The sequence below is a fragment of the Gloeophyllum trabeum genome (genome assembly GCF_000344685.1).
Source record: "Gloeophyllum trabeum ATCC 11539 unplaced genomic scaffold GLOTRscaffold_00012, whole genome shotgun sequence".
Taxonomy (NCBI): domain Eukaryota; kingdom Fungi; phylum Basidiomycota; class Agaricomycetes; order Gloeophyllales; family Gloeophyllaceae; genus Gloeophyllum; species Gloeophyllum trabeum.
Window position 1 is genome coordinate 411,744 of NW_006920421.1, and position 21,126 is coordinate 432,869.

Here is a 21,126-nt window from a genome sequence, read left to right on the forward strand (position 1 = left end):
GCTGAAAGGTGGTTGCAAAGTATCCCCCTCGTATTCTTGTTGCGTTTCTCTGCTCCATTCTCACCTTATGCATGCATGAGCAATGTATATCACTATTTTAAACCAGCAAGAAAGGTATTCTACCATTACAGTAGATATAAACATGTTTGTCTCTTCTTATTCCTGAGCTGTCCACCATCGGGATGAAATGATGGTCAATATGACCGAGGTCGGCAAAAGAGTGCTTAGGGAAGTTATGTATTGTCTTCAGAAACATTTGGAACATATCTATGTGCACACCAGTGGGTGCATTCCCTGTCCTTGATGCAGATGAGCTTGATTTCCAGGAAGCACAAGTCTGTGTAATTAATGGACAAAGCAAGTACTGGATCACAGCTGTAAAAGGCTGAATATATATCTCATGCACTATGTTGAGTTTGCAGTTCTAACACAGGGGAAGGGACCTGCTTCTGCTGCGGCAGGAGAGCCCGGACAGTGACCAGGATATTTGGTGTGACACTTTTTGCGATGGTGTCACATCTTGTCACGTCCGCGACGCGTTCGGACGCGTCGTTAATTGCTCTTTACTGCCAGAAAACCTACAGCGTGCTACGTTCACATTCACGCGTCACTTGATTCATAAAAGTTAATCTATATCAACGAGCGGATGCAACGTTGGTTGTACATTTTTGTTAAATGTACTTGCAGTCTCATTACCTCTATCTAATGAACTTGATGTTGGGAAATTCGGAAATTCAGAACCAACGTTGCATCTTCTGTATCATGACATCCCTGCCGGTACATTTAATATGCGTGATTTCAACATGCGGAAGGCTCTATGAAGGCGGGGGATTTGCGACCACTTTCTTGCAGAGTCCAAACAGATGCAAACAACTCGCCGCGCGACCCGGAATTGCGCCTCCCCATGAACAACTTACATAGTAGATTTGCAAGATCGGGAGAAACCTGCCCTAAAGTCCCAAATAAGGGAAGTATGACATCAAAACATATCACAAAAGGAAACAGAGGGTGAATGGTATTGAATGCCGGCCCACTGACGCAGTAGTGACAGGCAGAGGAACTTGAACACTCAGGCAAGAGGGATGCATAGAAGTGGCAGGACATTCAATTCATAAGGAGTGGTTGAGACCGGAGATTTGGAGCTTGAAGAACATGACTGCCTTATTCAGTCCTGATATAAATTTCCGAGACTTGTGGTGATATGTTATACATGTCCTGGACCATAGGTCTCCGAAATTATCAATACATTGCAGGAGGTTGAGGAGCCCCATTCGAAGCTGCTGTCTACACACAGTTCGAGTCAAAGGTAGCGGGTTCTGCTGCGCACGAGCGCGGCCCTGCGGCCTTATTCGGTAGCCGGCGAAACTCGCCGGATAACCCTCATGATCAAATACTGACTTAACTGGAATACGAATAGTCCTTGAGTACGAAATATGGTATTTGTACCGACTCGAACCCTTGCCCGGGTGCATTAAAAACTGCATTGGGGAAAAAGCTACCGGACTAGCTGCAACAACCATGCGTGGCCAGTGGTAGACTACACGCAGGACATTGGGCGAGGGCTAGGAACCTAGTTGGTGATGACCGACTCTATCTCATCCCATTCGCCCAACTCCTCCATACTCAACTCCTCCATGCTCCTCTTGCGCGTCTCATCGACACCGTCATTACAATCATCATCGCGCTCAAAGAGGAGGTTTCTTGAGATGAGCGTAGCATTGGGAACAAAGACTCCGCCGCCGATCTCAGCGTCACCGGAAGGGACATAGAGCTTTAGCCCGCCTTTGGTGCGGTAATGTTTCCCAGGTCGCCTGGCGGACTCGGTGAAGATACCAGAGAGGTCCCTGCGCCGTGCCGGTGCACCGTGCTGATACTCTTCGCCGTCGTTGGTGCACCCGCCGTACCCGGGCCCTACGCACCACGGAATGTTACCCTCGTTCGTGAACGAGATCGTAAAACGGCTCTGTTGGTTATTTCTCAACCCCCGATAGAAACCGGATAAGGAGCCTCCCTGGCCTATCAGAGTATCTGATCAATTATGAACGGAGATTACACGAATGAACACGTACTCCAGCATTCTGCCTGGCTCACACAGCTGCCCGCAGTAGAAGTCAGCTACGTCAGACAAGTCGGGCAGCAGCACGTACCGAGTCACCGCGTTGCCGCCACCCTCCTGGCTAGAAGCAAAAGGAAATTCGTCGCATGTAGTCATTCCGTCTGTACGCCCGTTACACCTGTTCGGCTTGGTGCACCCGGCGTCGTCACGACGCTGCTTCTTGGTAGCTGCACTCGGGTCGTCGAACGTCATCCGGGTAGGGAGATTCCTGCAGTTGACTCCATAACACATGTTCTTGCATGTTTCTAGGTAGGGGGCATAACGAATCAGGACCCTCTACGATGCGAGGAGCAGGGCACTCACCAGGAATGCGACTGCAATCGAACGCGAGATTTTGAGCGTAGGTCAAGCCTGCGAGCAGCAAGACGATGATGGCTTTCATGACTTAATGTAGCGATCACAAACAGGAACGATAGCGAGGCCGATGGGATGAACAATACGGTTCATACTTGTTCATATTTATACATTACTACACTGCGCACAGAGGCAAGCGCCTTCCATGCGATATGCAGGGCTCAATGCAGAGAAACAGCGACGTCCAGAGCTGTCGCAGACCCCAAATCAGATTTGCTCCAAAGGTCCTTTGCGAACGCACATCTTGTAACAAGAGTTAGGACAGCTTTCCGGAGCTCTGTGCATTGTATTCATCCTTCTGTGATAGACCGTGACCTAATGGAATATTGAAACAGTGTATCTCTAATTGTTAGCCAATAAGAATACGACTGGACACGAACCCATTGTCTTCTAGGGTGATGGATTTGCAGCGGCCATCATCATAACGGTTAACGTTTGAGTCTATTGCGCCGCGGCATACACCAACTTGCGATGCTGTGTCCATAGCTCCACCAAACGCAGAACCGTTGATACCCGCCAAGACCGCACCCGAGAAGGTATCGGTAGCACCAGACCAGACGACGGAGCTCACTTCAAGAGACCGCACTACGGCAGGAATCGTACTTCAGTTGGTAATCCTACAGCCGCGGTGAGCCCTTTGCATGCGCCATGACTCCTGAGGCTCATATGTGGCCCGAAGTCGCCAATGTCTAATCATCCAGTGCATGTTTATATCCCTTTCGATGGAGTCACTGACGCGGTGAAGCAAGGAATCGTTGACAAGCTCAACAAACCAAACGAGCGGTTCGGCTTCGAGGAACCTCCGATCTCAATAGCGCCCGCGTTAGACGCGGCCGAAGCACCAGCGAGCACAATTCCGGACCATTCAGGAGTGGAGTTCAAAGACGCATTAGAGAAAGAGCTGAAGTACGGACAAGAGTCAGGGCGGGGCACCGCGTTCTTCATCTGGGCGGAAGGCTCTGCACTGCAGGTCTCCGACCCCACCGTGCGAGTGATACATGCCTGGCCACCTGACAACCAGGGAGATGCGCCTAAGGTAGAGGAGATTTGCGCTGAACTCGATGTAGTCGCGCATATCGTCAACTGCGTGGAGTCCGGAAACCAGAGTTTCGACGAATGCCAGGACTGGGCGGGCGCGGATGGCATCGTACGGGCGCAATGAGCAACAAGGAGCGTGATAGCGTGTTGGTATTTACTATGGATCTGTGCCCAGTAAAGAGTCGTACCCGGAGGGGTAGTTTCAGCGAGTGCCCATGAAGGCCTGCGTACTTGTCCGGATTGCTTTGTGTGTACTCAAACGAAACAAGCTTGAAAAAAAGCGGCTCAACGGAATGCAGTCGAGAGACCGGACGGGGACGGAGATTAAGTCAACTTCAGATTATTTCTCAGCTTTCATACAGGCGGAAGTGGCACCCCGGTGGCGGTGTCGGCTTGGTCCTGCATTGGGAGTCCCATTGGGAGTCGTACATACATCCGCCATACCTGTAAGTAGTATGTGCGAGGAGACATTTTATTTCTACTATACAGTATGGATACATGAAAGTCCCGAGAAGTAGACATAGCAACCAGGACGACGATGATCGGGTGCTTACCGCCTTTCTTTCACGTAGAGATGCAGGACAGCATAGCTGGTTATAGTGAACACGCCGATAAAAATCCCTAGCAGGGAAATGTTAGGCCACCAGAAAGACTGTTGAAGGAAGCCGTGAGTAAGAAGTCATTTGGTTGCTCGGGGATACACACCTGAGCTCGTAACCCGAAGATCGAAAGAATTGTAGCAGCGGGGACGTCCAATTCCACTCCATACTATAGGAATGATGTTTAATGGCGTGTGAGCGACAAGCAAATGGTACAAAGCTTGCCTTATATTCCTTCAACTGTAAGTAACGAAGCTCGTTGACTGCTAAAGCTTCAAACGCGGCGTGGAAGAATGAGATGGTATGTAGCCACTGAAGCCCCTTCGGTACGCTGTCGCGGTTGATGAGCAGACCGGTGAACAGCAGACTTGTACAACGGGTTAGACAGAGCAAAAGTTGCAATCACAGGGGAGAACGCTTACTTAAATAACATGACCAGCGTTCCAACCAAACTGGCGACACCCATGTTCTCAAAAGCCACAGATAGCAGTAAGATAACGGTAGCCGTTGTCAGGTTGAACAAGACCAAAGTGAGCATGAACTTCCAGAAGGCCACGACACTGGGAACTAAGCCAACGAGGCCATATACAATGCCGCCAAAGAGCAGAGGCGGGACCACTCTCAAAGGAATGATCTCGAACAGGACCTGTGAGGCGATTAAGGCGATGACTATGATGAGGATGCAGTTTGATATACCTTGGACGCGAAATAAGTGAAAGAGCTATAGTATCCGTTGGCTCTGGGATGATAATTAGAAACTGACGAAGCAACACAAGCGCTTCACTCACCTCTCCCGCATAAAAAGTAGTCGTTCGTTAGAAAACAGACTCAGGCTTGACAGGCAAGAGAATCCGAAGAGAGCTAGCGTGAAGAAGAAAACACCTGAAAGGGTTTGAGGACTACCACGAAAAGAATAACAAGGAATAGGTACCTAGTCTGTTCTGGAAACCTGCGATGTCGTTCCTGTCGGTCACCCGTTAGCTATCAAGGAGTCGTCTGCTTGATATCAAACTCACGTAACGTTGTGGAAGAAGAACCCACAGAAGACTACCGACGCAGGACGTCAAAAGAGGGCCTGGCTGATAGTTAAAAAAACTCACGTGCCAGACCAACGGAAGACAGATAATGCGTTGCCAACAGCGCAGGATCGCGGTACAAGTTTTTGAATGCTCGTCCACTGAGGATCCTGAACTGAGTTGCCCAGCTAGCTCTACGCCGACCTCTGAGGAGGGAGCTCTCCAATGCAACATCGGGCAGTTCGCCATTGGCTCCTGATGTCTGCGCTCCCGACACTTCCTCAATTTCCGTCCGAATAGACACAGCAACATCACTCGACGCATATGCATCAACGAGTTCCTTGATCCGAGCAGATACCGGAGCATCTCCCCTTTGAGACGAGAAAGAAACCGAATCAAGAAGCTGAGAAGTGCGTTTCTTGATGGAGGAGGTGATGCTCGCGGCCGTATTCGGACGATGTAGCTCAATCTCATCTTCCGCGAGAGTAGAAGACTGGCCGCCGTTTGATGATTTCAGCGACAACGACAAGGCGGGACGACGTAAACCGCGCTCTTCGTCTCTGATATGAGCATCCTCACTCGAAGATGCTGCTTCAGCAGGGGGGCTATCGTAACTCCGGGGTTCAATAGTCGCCTGCATAGTCAGGTCGACTGCATCCATCCATGAGCTAAAAGAATCGGATGAGAAACGAAAACAGCTTACTCAGGAAATCAGCGATGTTAAATCCGGGAGGACATGGATGCCCAATGGACTCGAAATATTCTTGGCATCTACCATACTCTCCTGAGTATACTGTCCGACCCTGCGCAAGCAACAGAAGATGATCAAATAACGCTACGATGTTACTTCGAGGCTGATGAATGGTGAAGACAACAGTGCGGTTGTAGTCACGTGCCAAAGATACGAGACTGTCGACAACGTTGAACGCGTTATAGGCGTCAAGGCCTACAGCAGTGGTTAGCACGTGTGCGAACACGCTGCCTGCCGAACGTACCACTCGTCGGTTCGTCGAGGAAAAGAATAGACGGACTAGTTACGAGCTCGCAAGCGATGGACACGCGGCGTTTTTCTCCCCCTGAAATAGATCGATGGCCTTTTCCGAAATTGTAAGACTGAAGATAACTGACTAGATTGGTACATACCTGAATCGCCGATCCTCATATCCTTGATGCCCATGATCCCCAGCTCATTCATAGTCTCCAGGGTCCTGAACTTCTTCGCTGCAAGACTCATCTCCCTGGGCAGCCTCAGCAGCGCGGAGTACAGCACGGTCTCATAAACGGTCAAAGTCGGCATCAAACAGTCCTCCTGATCAACATATCCCACGACTTTTTTGAACTCCGCGTCGTCCACTTCGCGTCCATTGACCAGCGTCGTTCCACGGACATCTCCCCGCTTGTTCTTCCGAGCCAGGATGTCCAGAAACGTGGACTTACCTGCTCCAGAGGCGCCCATGATAGCCATGACCTGTCCCGGTTTGACACATCCGATAATATTATGGAGGATCGTCCGGTCACCCAAAGTATACGTAATGTTGGAGAAGTGAAGAGAGGCCGGGACGTGGTCTGCCATAAGCTTGGCCTGTTCATCCTCAGGAAGACGGATCTTCCCAAAGTCGCCGCCTGTTCTCGCACGACCGACGTACCACAGAACTAGAGACGGTCAGATGATGAAACACGGACGAGCCACTCTGTACTTACTAGCGACTGAGGTAATAACTATGAGACCGGCGCCTGCCGCACTCAGAGCCACCCATCGGGTATTGTCAGGCTTGGGCGGCCGCTAAGGGTGGCACTGTGAGGGTTAGTAAAACTGAGATACGCAGTACTTACCACGTAACCTGGAACCTGCGAGTAATGCAAGCACTCTCCCCCCTCACATTCTAGAGAGATATAGCCATCCCCGAAAATATCGTTGATCAGCTGATTCATAGCTGGCTCCTCGAACTTGCAACCACGTCCGGTAGTGCAGGAGAATGTCGCTGGACCACGTATCTCCTCTGTCAGGAACTCGCCAATGTCTGTTTCATGGGTGAGTGTCATACGCTAATCCTAATATAAGGAGCGGCGCTCACCAACGCTCCCATCTTCCCCACAGATGAATCTCCCTGGCACGCAGCTGCACTTGATGTGCTCGCAGGAGTAGGACGTGACATTGGCATCATACCCCGCATCTATCTTGGATGTACAACTGTCCAGGGAGCAGTAGAATGACTCGACCTGGGCTGTCCAGAACTGGAAGTCACAAGTAGCAGATGGTCTGTCGCAAGCAAACGTAACCTGTGGCGGTCGGTCTGGTAGCATATCGAGAATCTTGCGGTCTGGAATATATAGGAGATGCGTAAATGGATGGTCGGCAGCGTAAGGATAGCTGGCGTACTGGTGACATTGCACATTTGATGATTATTGAAGACAGTCATTCCACCCTTGTAACATGTCATGTTCGATGTACCCTCTTCTAATGACGTCGGCTGGCCGTACAGAGGGAACCCAATGCATGCATCGTCGGTTTGGCAAACTAGCGGTACATGATGTCGAATGCCGCACACAAGATGAAGTCGACTAACGTACCATTACAGTTGATCCCTCCCCATCCATCCTTGCATTCGCACTCCTTACCATCCTCGCGGAGTCTTCGCTGTTCACCATCAGCAAGCGAGTCACACTCTGCGATCGGACGTCAATATTCACAGTTAAGCTTAGACACGAAGCAGTGCTTACGCGGTGTCAAGCAGTCTATACCTCCCCATCCCGGTGGGCATTGGCATTGCCCGTTATATTCGTCACATTGCCCGTACTGTCCGCACGTGAAAGCCGGTAACATGCAATTGAAGCACGGTGGGCATTTCTCTGCAAAGTTTATTCGCACCGAGTTCACCCAATCTAAGTACCAGCACTTACCAGCCGTATTCATATAGAATGGCTATGCCTGGAGTAAAACATTCACCCCTGACACGCAGAGTACCATGATACGTACCGATAGTCCATAACCCGACGTTGCCCTATAAGTATCGTTCCGCAGAACAGCATGAGCAGCAGGGAAGGGCTGTATCAGTACCAAGGCTAACAGTAATATTGGAAGCGCCCCGAGCATTGTCGAAACCATCGTCGCGGAGCAGGCGCTACCAACCGCAGCTCGTGTGGTTCGGGCAAGGGGCCAACGGGGGTATTACCGACGACGTCAACCCTATTGTCGTTGTCCCTTTCCAAGTTTACGGGGTCCCGATTTTCACTTTCTTGCACGGTTTGCGTGCACTTTCTATTTGCGACTTCCCAGAGCTGTATTAAAATCTGAATCTTTTTCTGTACCGTTGAATAGCATTCTAGCACAGGTCTACATACTTTTTGAAGTGGTAGGACATACACTATACCTTTGATAAATGCATCAAGCAAAATCTGAGGACGCGAGCTGCAGACCACTTGCCTGATTCGGACAAACGACGCAGTGTGTCTGAAAACCAGCCATGCGAGACTTTTTTTAACAGTCCTCGTTGAATGGTGCAAGGATTGCTGGTAGTATGAATTGCAGTTGTATATTGTATCATGTGGAGTCTGTAGCCTGTCAAAGTATCTTGTGCTTTCTATACATCGGCAAATTTGAAGAAATATGTATCCATCAAGCCCTGCGGTCATGGTCACAATGGACCTTTGGCAAATATGCGCCCACCAACAGCTCTGTCAAGAGAACTACTATATTTTAAGGACTGTTTATAACCAGTCTTATGCATCAGGAAGTAGACAGGTGTTCCTGTACGTCTGAGTCAGTGCAGAAATATCATCGACTGAGAAGTGTTTGGGATCTTTCAGCACTGAACAATGTGATCTTAGGGATCAAAGATATATATAAGTAGTTATAAGCTATTACCTGTGTGTACATGGATGACAGAGGCTTGTTGATTCCCGACAATCGACCACACAAAACATACCCCGGCAGAAGAGGAGCCGCCACAAATTGCCTTATCAAGGTGGTCCTCTCTCTTATATGATGCTTTCGGGGTCCTGTTCACTTTAGGGGGTTGCCGTCGCGCGTTTTCTGGCCGTTGGCCCCTTGGGTTCGGGGCTGTCCTCTACAGTGGCGGGATTTGGATGAATACTTGATTGAGGCGTGCAAGAACCGGAGACCACCGGAGACGTGTCGGTCGGGTCGGCCGTTCACGGCACAAGTTGCTCTCCCAGGCCACCCCAAGGCCACCTAACCGTGCCAGGGATCTTCATTTCCTCCATGGCCAGGCTCAGTTTGGCTACAATTTCAGTTTAATCAGTTCCGAACCAAGGATTGTGTGAAGTATTGAACCACCTGAAGCTTAAGGTGAGTTCCGAGTCTCGTTGAATACACCCAGCTTCCCAACTTACTATAATAACTTGAAACATAGAAGTGCAGAGCTACTATGATCATTGATAATGATCCAGTGCGCTCGCACTGACCAGAGAGCGAACACTTGACAAGTGTTCGCCCTGGTCACCCCCTTGGACAGCAACTGGACATTAGTACTACTGTCGTCTGGATGAGCGGCATATGGCCCGCCGCCTTCCATACCACGAGATGAGGGCCCAAATGCACAGATCTCATATGATGGATGCATCTCGGCTTCTTATGAGAACGTGGGGACCTCATGATCGTCATTATCAATGCGCAATCTGTTATAAGCAGCAGGAAGACGTCGCACGAGCATGCGATGCTCTTGACTACTCTATCCGCTATGTTTAAAACGTTTCGCAACCATGGGAACTGCTACTTACACACTAAAACTCCGTTCACTCGTGCCCCGCCATCTCCCCTCAAAAGGAGGAACACAGCATACTGACATTCTTACCATACCACAGTCGCCCCGTTGTATACCATGGCAAACATAAACACAATGTCTGCGCTCGATGCCAGTCTGGGAATGATCCTCATAGGTGCTATAGTATCCACTGCGTACGTGTTCCGTCATGTCGGGAGCCATCATAGACTGACAACCGTCGACTTCAGGATGTATGGTACTGCCTGTGCTCAGGGCATATTCTATTACAAGAAATTTGGCAAAGAAGATAGTCGACAGCTGAAGGGTCTCGTACGTATTCTCTGCGAGCCTTCCTGGATACGATTGAATAGATGCCTGTCCGCGAAGATTGCTACCCTCCTGGTGGTAAGCCTCTAAACTGACATCAAGTCTTAGGTGCCGTCACTCATACCTGCTAGCTCGAAACCCTGCAACAATGTTTCGTTCTAGATGCCGTATGGCACTATCTTATTCTGCGGTGCGAAGGTAGTGTGGCTAACTGTTCACGTTTGCATTGGTGCGCGAAAAATCTTGTGTAAGTGCACTTGTGCCAACTTCCTTTCCCTTAGGAGTCTTGCGGTATGCGCGTTTGATATATGTCGCGAGCAGGCTTGAATTTATCCAAATGTTATATGCTAGGTGCAGACGATGCCCGCGGTATGGCGCAACGATCTATTCGCTGCGATTCAACCCTCATAACGTGTTATTTATAGGCATTTGTAGTTTTCCTAGTCCAGTGGCATGTTTTATCTGGCACTATTACGGTCGGTAATCCTAACTGATGCCCCACTTAGCTTTTACATCTTCAGGGTTACGACATGTGAGATAGTATCTCCAGGTCTTCCCAACTTCCCGTAGTAACGAACGATGTAGACAGCAGGAAAAAACGTTTCCTGATATCGGTCAGTCACGCTAGCAGTTCTCGCTGGCGCCCTGTCGATAGGCTCAATTATCTATGACAGTGCATACCAGCCGTTGCAGCCGTAGGTATGATACATGTCCAGCCGAAGTCAAATAACTGGCCTAATAAGTTGTTTACAGGCACTTCGACCGGTGAGCTGCTTACACTGCCTGGTTGTAACGACTCTGTCTAATACTACATAGCATTTGTCATTCAGGCGTAAGATCTTTATTCTGGTATGTCCGCTGAAAGGTATTGACCTATAAGTTCTTGGGAAAGCTTCGATCTGCCAAATTTCGCGTCTTGGAGCACTCCCACTCATGCAGTATTGGTGCTCAAAGTACTGCCCACTCTCAGAACGAGAATTTCCGGTTCACTGAACGGTTCTATTTGGCTTGATGCAGAGCCTTGATACCACCGGTGCCGCATGCTATCTGCTCGTAGACGCGGTGATCGCGGTTAGCATGTGCTATCTCCTGTGGAAGTCCCGAGATGGTTTACCTGCTATGCAGTGAGCGAGGTGACAGCATTCATGGTGTTGCGGAGAGCTTCACTATTTGACTTTAGCTCTTTCGTCAACACCCTAATCAAGTACACGGTAGCTTCAGGATTACTCACGTGGTACGTATTGAGGCGGTGTTGTAAGCATGATCTGACCCTTCCCTTCCTGGCTTGGCTTGCAGTCTCATCACGTTGTTCTACGTATATCTCGTTGAGTACTTCCTTGGGTATTCGAGGGCGGCTCCCTGATCCTGCACAATTCAGTATGAGGCCTATATAGGCGGTAACAATTTCTCTTGGTTATTGGTCTGCTTCCTGTCCTCCAAAGGTGTGTGCGACTCCGCAACTACTATGCCCATGCCCAACTACGTTATCCTCGTATCTACAGTTTACTCCAACTCGATTCTATCCTCGTAAGTTTCTCATTGCCTTCAACGCCGTTGCTAATACTTCTTCAGGCTGAATAATCGAGACTCGTACCGATCACGGCTTGCGCGTATGACCTTCCAACCTGTATGAAATACTATATTTTCCACGGATGCATCGGAAAGAGTGAGTTATGCTAAGTCTGCATTGGTGGGCTCACTTTCGGAGCATGTCAGCGAGACCACTCGAAGGTCGAGGAACTTCCAATGCCATTACCGTGATTCTTGAGATCATTGGAACTATCATATTCATAGTAATTTCATACTGACCAACGATGTCACTTTGCACCTCCGACGTCATCCCCTGCAGTCCCGGCGTGTCTATAGCCCAGCCACGTGCGCCCATCACCCAGTACTGGCGTGTCGCGCCTCAATCCGGACGAAGAAAGGAGAGCCATTTGCTAGTGCTGCGTTCCCAGCCCGCGAGATATATAAGCTTTGGTTGTGTCATCGTGCATACAGTATGAATAAATTTGGTCCTCTGAACCGCTTTCTCCAAGCCTACGATCCTCGTACTGGACGCAAACGCGATCGAAAGTACCGATCTCACAGTCAGAAAGCGACGTCCGAGAATTCCTCTATGCACTCCGGTGTATCTGACAAGTTTTCCAGTTTCAGTGGATGTGCAATATCTTCTCTCTAAGAACCTGAACGGTTCCATGGCGCCTCCCACCAAACCTCCGACTGATTCGAGTTTACTCACAAGGCTTCCCGATGAACTTCTAGCTTATATTATCCAAAGCGTGCCTTTAGGAACTCTGTTCAGTCTTCGCGCTGTTGGTTTGTTCCGTGCTTTCCTCCTCTTCTCGTGTCTAATTCTTTTACCTTTGAAGACGTGCACGCGCATGCGTCGATTCTTGGATGACGCCGCTGTTTGGTATGAGGCGATAAGCATGACTCTACGCATCCCTCGCACTTGCGTAGAGAGCATCCTAAGGGACCCATCGCCGATGAATATTCAACAGAAAGCCCTCAGAATCCACGCGGTCAATCAACTGTGGCACGAGCCACGGTCCTATCCTCGTCGAATTCGAACGTACCAATGGCCGGATTTATGTGATATACAGATGCTACCAGGCGGTGGATGGCTAGTTTGCTTGTCTACCAACGGTACTGTCCAACTGAGGCGTATGGACCGTGCTTTAACGACAGCCTTTACCATCCCCCAGGCCGTCGACATGGCTTCCTTCTCCTCGAGTTGTACAACGGTATCCCCTTATGACTCCTTTTGGGTCCTATTTCACTGCACACAGCGGTATGTATCTTTTCCGCTGCGTATAAGTCTGTCTGGCATTTGATGTTGCAGACTCTATATTTATGAAGTCATCGTGGTCGCTAAGCCCGCTATGCGGTTGGCTCTGACGATGTCGAAGTCAGAATTAGGCCCCCCTGCGGTTATACTACGCAATGCGTCTATCGCTGGTAACATCGTCGGCTTTGACTGCTTCTGGGACGGGCGGGACCTTCTTTGCCTCAGAACCATCACGCCTAATGCTGACGGCCAACATGAACAAGCGGCGTTCATATACGTATGTCTTCCCTGTGACATCTAGCTGCTGATCTGACGTACCAGTAGAGCAAAACGGATTGCACGATCCATGTCCTGAGCCGCAATACTGTCATCCTCAGCGACGCAAGCAGCATCGAAGTCCACAGAATCCCGGACCTGCGCCCCGTCGGGAGTTGTGAGCATCTAGAGATCGTGAAGAGTGAGATCATCTGCAAACGTGAATTCGACATTGTTTCGCCTGGGAACATGACCGGAAGCCCCGCGGTTTGGGACAGTGCGAACGGAGGACACGTAGGACCATTGACCATGATTGGGCCGGGAGTGCTGCACATCGTTCAACCCTCACACGACCTCGAATCCTTCGGTATCCGCTCTTTCCGAGTACCTGAACTCATTTCGCCTTGTCCGGCAGTCGGCACTTGTTACGCACTCTGTCCTCAACCAGAACCAGGTGGAGGTTGGGTTTTCTGGACGGTGAAACACCCCAGGGTGGTCAGAGTGTCGGAGGATGTCGAAGCTCGGCTTCTTCATGTAGAGCCGGACTATGTCCCCCGGGGCCGGTTCACAGTGCGGGAGATCGACCGTACGGGCGTGGTCGCGACTCGGCTTGATGAATGGACAGGACGCGCGTGCGTCATTCTGGAGCATGGACCGAATGGTAGAACGTTAGGCATTTTCGATATAGTGTGAGGACTTGAGGCGGCACACTGGTAGAAGGATCATATGATGCAAACTTACCTCATGGAGAGGAGCTGTAGCGACTCAATGTATCCCAACTGTAGGCTACCGCTCTTTATCTGGCAAGCAAGTTGAATTTCAAGGTGTAACGCTGCACGCCCGGTTGCTTACATACATAGACATACAGTACCAGATGATAAGTCGTGATTCGCACGGAGGGGATATAGTGGCTCCGATATAGAGACCGCTAATCCGAGTGCTCAGTGGCAGACTGATTGACACAGACAGTCCTCAACGCGTAAAAATCACGTGCCAGCGGTTCCCAAGCACGGGTCGGCAGGTGGCATCGAATGGGTGTCCTCTTTGTTCCCGTTCTTCGTATATACTCAAGGTGTTCATGATAATTACGGGATAGTGCTGTCAATGATGAGCGCTGCTTCAGATCTCGTTATCCTGGTAACAGCTTGGACGCACGTCTTGCTGGCACCTTACACTAAAGTCGAAGAAAGCTTCAACCTTCACGCAACGCACGACATCCTCATGTATGGTACTGATATTGAAGGTCTTCATAATGTGCGCTCAACTTAGTTGTCTCACATGCTTCCCGCCATTCACGAGCCTCGAGTATGATCATTTTGTCTTCCCAGGTGCTGTCCCTAGATCGTTCGTAGGAAGCCTCGCTCTAGCTTGGCTTTCCGCACCCATTTTGAACGCTGGTGGCTTCGGGCTGATTGAAACGAAATTGGACATTCAGATCCTTGGTGTGTAACTTTGGAGGCATGCCCGTGGGCTTACCCTTGATTGCATTCGCAGTGCGCCTAACCTTGGCTACACTAAACGCAATGTCCCTTTGCTTGATCCGGCGATCTGTCGCTCGCCGCTTCGGCCGACTGACTGGTCTTTACTTCGCGGCGGTCACTTGTTCGCAGTTTCATTTGCCTTTCTGGATGGGTAGAACACTGCCAAATATGCTTGCACTCACGCCAGGTGCGGACCTCATATTTCTCTTCTGAAGGTGTGACTTACGATCATTATTCTCAGTCAATTTCGCGTATTATTTTATTCTTAGCAGAGCACCTAGCTCAATGAAGCCTTCCACGCGTAGCACGCACTGTGGAATCGCACTCATGACGGCCACGGCCGTCATATTGCGAGCAGAGGTTCTGCCACTACTAGGTCCGATTGTGTTTCAAGCTCTCGTGTGCAGGTATACCACATTTGTTAAGGTACTCAAGGTTGGACTCGTATCAGGCCTGATCTCTCTCGGTGCGAATTCAGGGTCACCTCGGAAATGCCACGATTAACACAATTTTCTAGCTCTCACTGTTCTAGTCGATTCGTTCTTTTGGCAACAGTGGCCGCTGTGGCCCGAATTTTCCGGTCTCTATTTCAACGTATACCAAGGCAAAAGTGCAGATTGGGGTGTACGTCGTGAGATCAGCCTGTGACCAGCGCTCTCACGCCTTTGCAGGTTTCTCCTGCACACACCTATTTCACATCATTCCTTCCCAAGATTCTATTGTCGGCACTACCGCTGTCCCTCCTCGGTGCTGCCATTGATGGTCGCGTCCGCGAAATTCTCTTCGGCCCGCTGGTGTTCGTGGGCCTCATAAGCGCGTTAGGACACAAAGAGTGGCGATTCGTCATATACGCCGTGCCAATGTTCAACGTCGCCGCCGCTAGAGGCGCTCGATGGCTGTTCGTCCACATCATCTTATAGCCTTCTCCTATTAATGAGAGTGATAGAACTGGCCTACGAAAGAGCGCGCTTCTTGGTAGGATGTGCTTCCTGTCCGTCCTTGCCATGCTTGCTGGCAACTGCCTTGTCACGTTCCTCCACACTCAAGCATCGATAGCGAATTATCCCGGCGGAGTGGCTTTGTCTCGGTTCAACGAAAGATTTTCCTCCACAGATTATGGTTCGTACCGCGGCTCTTGTTGTCCTCCTGGTTACTCTGACAGTCCTCGCAAGTGCACGTACACATATCCAACCTCGCAGCCCAAACGGGAGCCTCTCTCTTCCTTCACGAACGTGCACCGCCTTATCCTCCCTACCTGGTCCCCCCAAACGCTTTGCATTGGACGTACAATAGGACGGAGTCGTTGGATGCGCGAGCTTTGACGAACGCAGCCCAGATCACCCACCTTATAGCCGAGTCTCTCGATGACTTCGACATGAAGAGGAAATGGTCGTTGGTCGACACTGTGTCTAGCTTCGACGGCTGGCGACTGAATCTTGGCGTGCTGAAGAAGGGGGGGAGTATAAAAGACCTCCTCACAGTCTTGCAAATGGTCCAGACTGAAAAACTGTATATCCTAGAGCGATACTAACTGATAAGTCGATACGCCGCAGGATTTTTGTAATATAGTACACGTTTGCTCAGCTTGTAATGAAGGCTATAACACTTTCGTTCGACACGCGCTCGCCGTGCTTACGGTCATCGCTAGGATTGCGGAAATGATTGTGGGGCACCGGAAGGTAACCAGTGCGGAAGATTAAAGAGCGCGAAACACTGGAAGCGACAAGTCTACACGACCTCCTCAACATGAAAGTGGTCCGGACTAACAACTTGTATATCAACGTATGGTTCTAGCCGACGTCTTCAAGACATTCATGCCTTACGGCATCACGCTGTGAGTCCCCCTGGCTCGTCGTCATCTACCTTGGATGGCTCTATCAACGGCTGTTCTTCGTCGATATGGATAGGACCTTGCTGCTTGTGGAAGCGTTGGGGAAGCAACGAGCGCAGGCCAGCGATTGCTCCTCCGGCAGTTGGCCAGTTCCTCGCATCCGACGGGGGCTGAATTATGTTATTCGGAATCGATAAGACTTTCCCAGTTATAACGTGCGTTTCTCTGGCTTCCGAAGCTGTGGAATATCTGCAAGGGACATCAATACTTATGCAGTAATTCACCATACGCTTCCCACTTACACTCGCATGAGCACAATGAGGCGTATAAGCTGCACGGTACTTCGGAGGAGGAGGAGGAAACAGGTGACGGCCATCCACATTGTACCGATGGGAGTAGCAAACACCGTGGATATGCCAATGACACCGAAGACGCACAGGATCAGGTCAGCGAGGTCCCATGCAGACACGAAGAAGTGCTAAAGCGTAAAGTCAAAAATCTGAGTCACTAACCGAACGACCAGGAAAAGTACTGACCGGTCTCAGTACGCAGATGCGTAAGGCGACCTCACACATTGTGAAAGTGTTTGCAAGGACGCTGATGATAAAGAAAGGCGGCTCCGGCCACCTGTCCAACCCGAGGGCAAAGGCTGCGGACGAAAAGGCTGCCACTGTCAGGTATAGCAGAACGTATGCTCCAGGAAGGCGCAATCGGTCAGCTATGTCTTGCGAGCTGTCTCTCTCGAGGGCCGAAAGGGACCTAGTATACACATAAGCGGGATGGGTGGTAGTTCCATTAGCCTAAGATATGCGAGACTCACAAAAACGGGATAGCTCGGGCAATGCGTGTCAGGATAAGGATCAAAAGAACGTAGCAGTCGATGATTGCCACAACGGTACCAGCCTGTGATACGAACATGACAGACATAGAAATGGTCCCGAAAAGAGCAACACCGAGTTCAGGTAAATGCCATGTGTCAGTCCAAAATGTCTGCGAAAACATTTAGTTGGAACGCGTGCGTTTGGAGCGAGGTTGACTTACAGGCCCTAGGAGGAACATCTTGATCACGGCTTCCATTATTAATGAAGCGTTCATCAATATGACCAAAACGTAAAAATTCAGGCCAGGATACCACGATAGTGTGCCTATGAGGAGAGCCGGGAGACAAAAACATAGCAGCTGGACGTTGGCCAAGACGTAGACACCGGGATAAAGGCGAGGATTGAGGAAATCCTTTGTGCGATACCTAGAGATACAACAACACGTCCTTTAAGCAACGAGTAGCAATACTCGTAAGTAGATACCTACGTCAGTCTCACATCATCCTGGGTGTGCAGGTAAATTGTCCGGTCACTATCCAGAGATGACCTGTCACTTAAGCCCTCGGGGTTGTCAGGGTAAGGTTCAGGCGGTATAGCAGAATACTTCACAACCATGGCTGCTGGGTTGGAGTGGGTAGTTTGTTACGCTGTACCAAATATGTGGCGTCTCTTATCTAGTCAGACCCACCAGTTGCTGCGCAGATTTAATCCAACCGCCCCGCGTTCCCCGACCGGCCTTAGACGGCGTGAAGCTTCGTATACAGCTGCGCACTGATATCTCCGGACATCACGAGATGTCTCCGTTTGTCACTGTTAATGACATGCTGAGAGCTGAGGGAACTGAGAAACACAACAGGGCTGACGGTGTACGACTTTAACATTTGACAGTCCGTGTGGTCGATCAAACACCGTTAATTAGCTTAGTTGCTTTCGACCTGTGAGCTCGGTATCGAAGGTAGAGTTGCAAGACATCATGGGTTATATTGTGGACCTAGCTGTTGGTCAGTGCCTGTCATTGCGGAGGAGACAAATCCGTGTTGTGCATGGTGGTCAGCGGTCAGACTCTTGACCTGGAGAATCTTCAATCTCTACTGTGGTGAAAATCGTGGCATCTGAATCACGGTACATGGTCAGGGTCCTGCGATGTGAGCGCGTTATCCAAGACCGCAGCTACTCACCTTCCACTATCCAATCGCGATGGCGGAACGCCATCAACCGAAGACTATGAATCGACCGTAATAGCAGCTTGATAATAGCCAATAAGATTGTACGTACCCCTCAAGCTGCCCCGCGTGAAACTACATGGCAAAATACCTTAGATAACGAATTAATTCTGCCGACGATTGGGCCGCCCGCCCTGAGGTTTTACAGTGGCAAGGCACTGTATGTAGGGCTGTACCTCAGGCTATAGTCAAGTGCTAGAATAATAATATCGCTTGTCTAAAAAAATGCGGCAATGAGCCGTCGGCAATCATTAGAGGGCAGCGAAGGTTACAAAGCATACGAACGTAACGAAGTCCTCCGTCCAGACTCCACGTTCGAACGTTTAATTCAATATAAACGTGGGTGGCCCATGCTGTATGCACTACGGTGGACTTGGTCCAGCACTTTGGCGGCAACGCCGCAGCGGTCTCGAACAACTGAAGTGGTTTGATAATTCCAAAGTGGAGGGCATTCGTTCGGTGCTGACCTCGACAGAGTCTTTACTGGCATACGAGTTCTTTGTCGCGGTCAGAGCTGATCTACCTTCACTGTTAAATTCATTGACACTGCATGCCTATGTCATAGTTCGCAAAGTTGAGCGAGTCCGGTTCCACGGGACGCCATATTCCGCACCTGACTTAGCCGAGTAGTGTATCGCAAGGCGTACGATAACACCGTCGAAGAACGGAGTTTGCTGTTCCTTCGAATTCGGTAGGTACACCGATTGCGACGGTCCATATGTCGGACTTGAGTGAAATCTCTCTGAATCTTTCCGCTGTAAACATAACTGGTCACCGGCCGTTCTATCAGGTATGCACGTTCCCGCTAATATCGACTTCGACACTGGCTATCGATGCATTGCCAGCTAACGATCTACTAGATCCTGACCCGTGATTCTTCACCCGCAGGCCCGACGGCGAAATCAAAACGAGGTGGCTCGATTGACGGGAATAGACCAGACGCTGGCTCACCTTCCGGTGTAGCGCTGAGGCGACGCCATCATCCGTGCAATACATTTTGGAGTTCGATTGGAAGAAGATGCGAAGATCGTCTTTCCGGTCTCGTTCGGGAGGTCTATTCGAGGCCTTTGGTCACCTCCCCGTGTTTCCCCATAGGTCGGTGGCTATTTGGCCCAGAGCTGCCGCAGTGCACTTATCCTGTCATACTACTTCCAGCGCTTCTCCGGGCCACGTTTCATCCAACTGACTCTCAAAATAAGCTCGTGGGTCCCTAGCACGCCATACAAAGATACATCACATCTTCGTACTCTCACGTCTGTATCACCGGGACTCGGACTGCATCCAGCTGACCGGACTTATCTTTGTTAGTGACGTTTTCTTGGACGCACCTTTTCCAAGATAGTGGAGACTTCGACGTGAGTTACCTGGAGATCTCCTCTTCGGGCCCGCTAGCGGCAACTATGAGCATGGTCACGCGAACAAGTCTGTGCATCTGGATGGAGCCGTGGCGACTCTCGAATGCCGGAGAAAGCCACTCGCTATGCCTGAATCATTCACAAGGAGATATTGCTAGGGTGCTTGAATAGAATGTTAATGATTGAAAGAGTCATGGGTTGCATGAGGTTTCCTGCGGAGTCGGCTAGTCCACCGGTCGATTGCTGCTGCGGTTCAGCACTTCGCGGATATCATCACATCGCAAGTATTAGCCTGAAATGTGGCACTCAAGGGGAGGACCCTGAAAACTCTCGTAGGAGGTGTTTGCTCTTGTTTGTCCCTGTCCATCGTAGCTCGCCGCCATCGCTCGCTGACATTTTTCCTGCTCCCAGTGTCGTTTCAGTGGTCAAGACGCATCTGGATTTTGCTGTCGAGCTGGATCCATCGTCAGTCAGGATTGCACTAGACTGAGGCTGGACTGAGAGGTATGCAAGCACAAGTCATAAGGTTTGTTTGTGTTTTATATGCTACATTCGAGCGTGTGTAAAAGCCGACTTAGGGATTTGTCTATTGGAGGAATGCTACTGAGCAGCTGTTTCTTTTACTGCTACACTGCCCACGTCGCGTTCTCGGTCTCGAATATGGAGTCGAACTGAACCCACTGCGGGTAGAGGCAAAATCAGCCAAATAGGGGCGCATATAGTCCACATGCGCCCTGTCACATCGGACAACTCAATATATGATGCTGACCTGAACCCGGTCGTGAATGTCAAACCGTAAGAAGTAATATACAGCCAAAGCAATATGTAATACTCATTTTGAGATTGTTTAGTCCAGCAATAGACAGTAAGGAATATCAAATATGACATTAGCTGCCGTTAAGGGGAATATATCTGCCCGTAGGCAACCTTTCTCTCCATGTTATATGTGATGACATATAACATATATGGGGACGGTTACCACCCGAGAGTTATAACTTAAGTATATAACGAGAGTGTACGCAACACAGTATTCCAAATATGGCTCAGCATATGGGTACTTGTGATATAATTTACCAGATTCACGCATCAGAATCCACTTCAGCCTGTGAACAATATGTCATATATGGCTTTCAATCGATATTGAGTGGGCCGCCGGCGGCAACAGGCGGCGCCACTCAGCGGCAACAGGCGGCGC

General features: G+C 50.0%; 6 protein-coding genes across 6 annotated transcripts; 3 read left to right on the plus strand and 3 right to left on the minus strand.

The window, feature by feature from the left end:
- Nucleotides 1-1,773: 1,773 nt before the first annotated feature.
- On the minus strand, nucleotides 1,774-2,498 carry GLOTRDRAFT_95418 (uncharacterized protein; the record flags this gene model as incomplete). Its single annotated transcript, XM_007870636.1, has 5 exons — nucleotides 1,774-1,811; nucleotides 1,834-2,016; nucleotides 2,070-2,095; nucleotides 2,148-2,361; nucleotides 2,420-2,498. The coding sequence occupies 5 exons, from the start codon at nucleotides 2,496-2,498 to the stop codon at nucleotides 1,774-1,776; spliced, it is 540 nt and encodes a 179-aa protein (XP_007868827.1).
- Nucleotides 2,499-3,155: 657 nt separating this feature from the next.
- GLOTRDRAFT_131761 (uncharacterized protein) lies at nucleotides 3,156-3,632 on the plus strand (the record flags this gene model as incomplete). Its single annotated transcript, XM_007870637.1, has 1 exon — nucleotides 3,156-3,632. The coding sequence occupies one exon, from the start codon at nucleotides 3,156-3,158 to the stop codon at nucleotides 3,630-3,632; it is 477 nt and encodes a 158-aa protein (XP_007868828.1).
- Nucleotides 3,633-3,940: 308 nt separating this feature from the next.
- GLOTRDRAFT_64218 (uncharacterized protein) lies at nucleotides 3,941-8,274 on the minus strand. The gene is made up of 20 exons (XM_007870638.1): nucleotides 8,101-8,274; nucleotides 8,025-8,046; nucleotides 7,845-7,973; nucleotides 7,695-7,790; nucleotides 7,504-7,641; nucleotides 7,199-7,444; nucleotides 6,957-7,144; nucleotides 6,825-6,906; nucleotides 6,267-6,776; nucleotides 6,119-6,217; nucleotides 5,827-6,069; nucleotides 5,208-5,774; nucleotides 5,124-5,154; nucleotides 5,039-5,070; nucleotides 4,896-4,989; nucleotides 4,804-4,846; nucleotides 4,530-4,753; nucleotides 4,333-4,474; nucleotides 4,214-4,276; nucleotides 3,941-4,160 (listed from the first exon to the last, which is right to left on the minus strand). The coding sequence occupies exons 1-20, from the start codon at nucleotides 8,227-8,229 to the stop codon at nucleotides 4,059-4,061; spliced, it is 3,180 nt and encodes a 1,059-aa protein (XP_007868829.1). The 5' UTR covers nucleotides 8,230-8,274; the 3' UTR covers nucleotides 3,941-4,058.
- Nucleotides 8,275-9,982: 1,708 nt separating this feature from the next.
- On the plus strand, nucleotides 9,983-10,336 carry GLOTRDRAFT_131763 (uncharacterized protein; the record flags this gene model as incomplete). The annotated part of the gene is made up of 4 exons (XM_007870639.1): nucleotides 9,983-10,041; nucleotides 10,096-10,177; nucleotides 10,235-10,252; nucleotides 10,283-10,336. 4 exons carry the CDS (start codon nucleotides 9,983-9,985, stop codon nucleotides 10,334-10,336), a joined length of 213 nt encoding a protein of 70 aa, XP_007868830.1.
- A 3,958-nt stretch (nucleotides 10,337-14,294) lies between these two features.
- On the plus strand, nucleotides 14,295-16,266 carry GLOTRDRAFT_79634 (uncharacterized protein). Its single transcript, XM_007870640.1, is given in 8 exon segments — nucleotides 14,295-14,474; nucleotides 14,527-14,662; nucleotides 14,715-14,888; nucleotides 14,943-15,167; nucleotides 15,219-15,325; nucleotides 15,373-15,603; nucleotides 15,622-15,820; nucleotides 15,874-16,266. 8 exon segments carry the CDS (start codon nucleotides 14,325-14,327, stop codon nucleotides 16,230-16,232), a joined length of 1,581 nt encoding a protein of 526 aa, XP_007868831.1. The 5' UTR covers nucleotides 14,295-14,324; the 3' UTR covers nucleotides 16,233-16,266.
- Nucleotides 16,267-16,346: 80 nt separating this feature from the next.
- Nucleotides 16,347-17,984, minus strand: GLOTRDRAFT_117368 (uncharacterized protein). The gene is made up of 6 exons (XM_007870641.1): nucleotides 17,841-17,984; nucleotides 17,574-17,778; nucleotides 17,353-17,522; nucleotides 17,069-17,291; nucleotides 16,835-17,010; nucleotides 16,347-16,781 (listed from the first exon to the last, which is right to left on the minus strand). Exons 1-6 carry the CDS (start codon nucleotides 17,966-17,968, stop codon nucleotides 16,529-16,531), a joined length of 1,155 nt encoding a protein of 384 aa, XP_007868832.1. The 5' UTR covers nucleotides 17,969-17,984; the 3' UTR covers nucleotides 16,347-16,528.
- Between the last annotated feature and the right edge of the window lie 3,142 nt (nucleotides 17,985-21,126).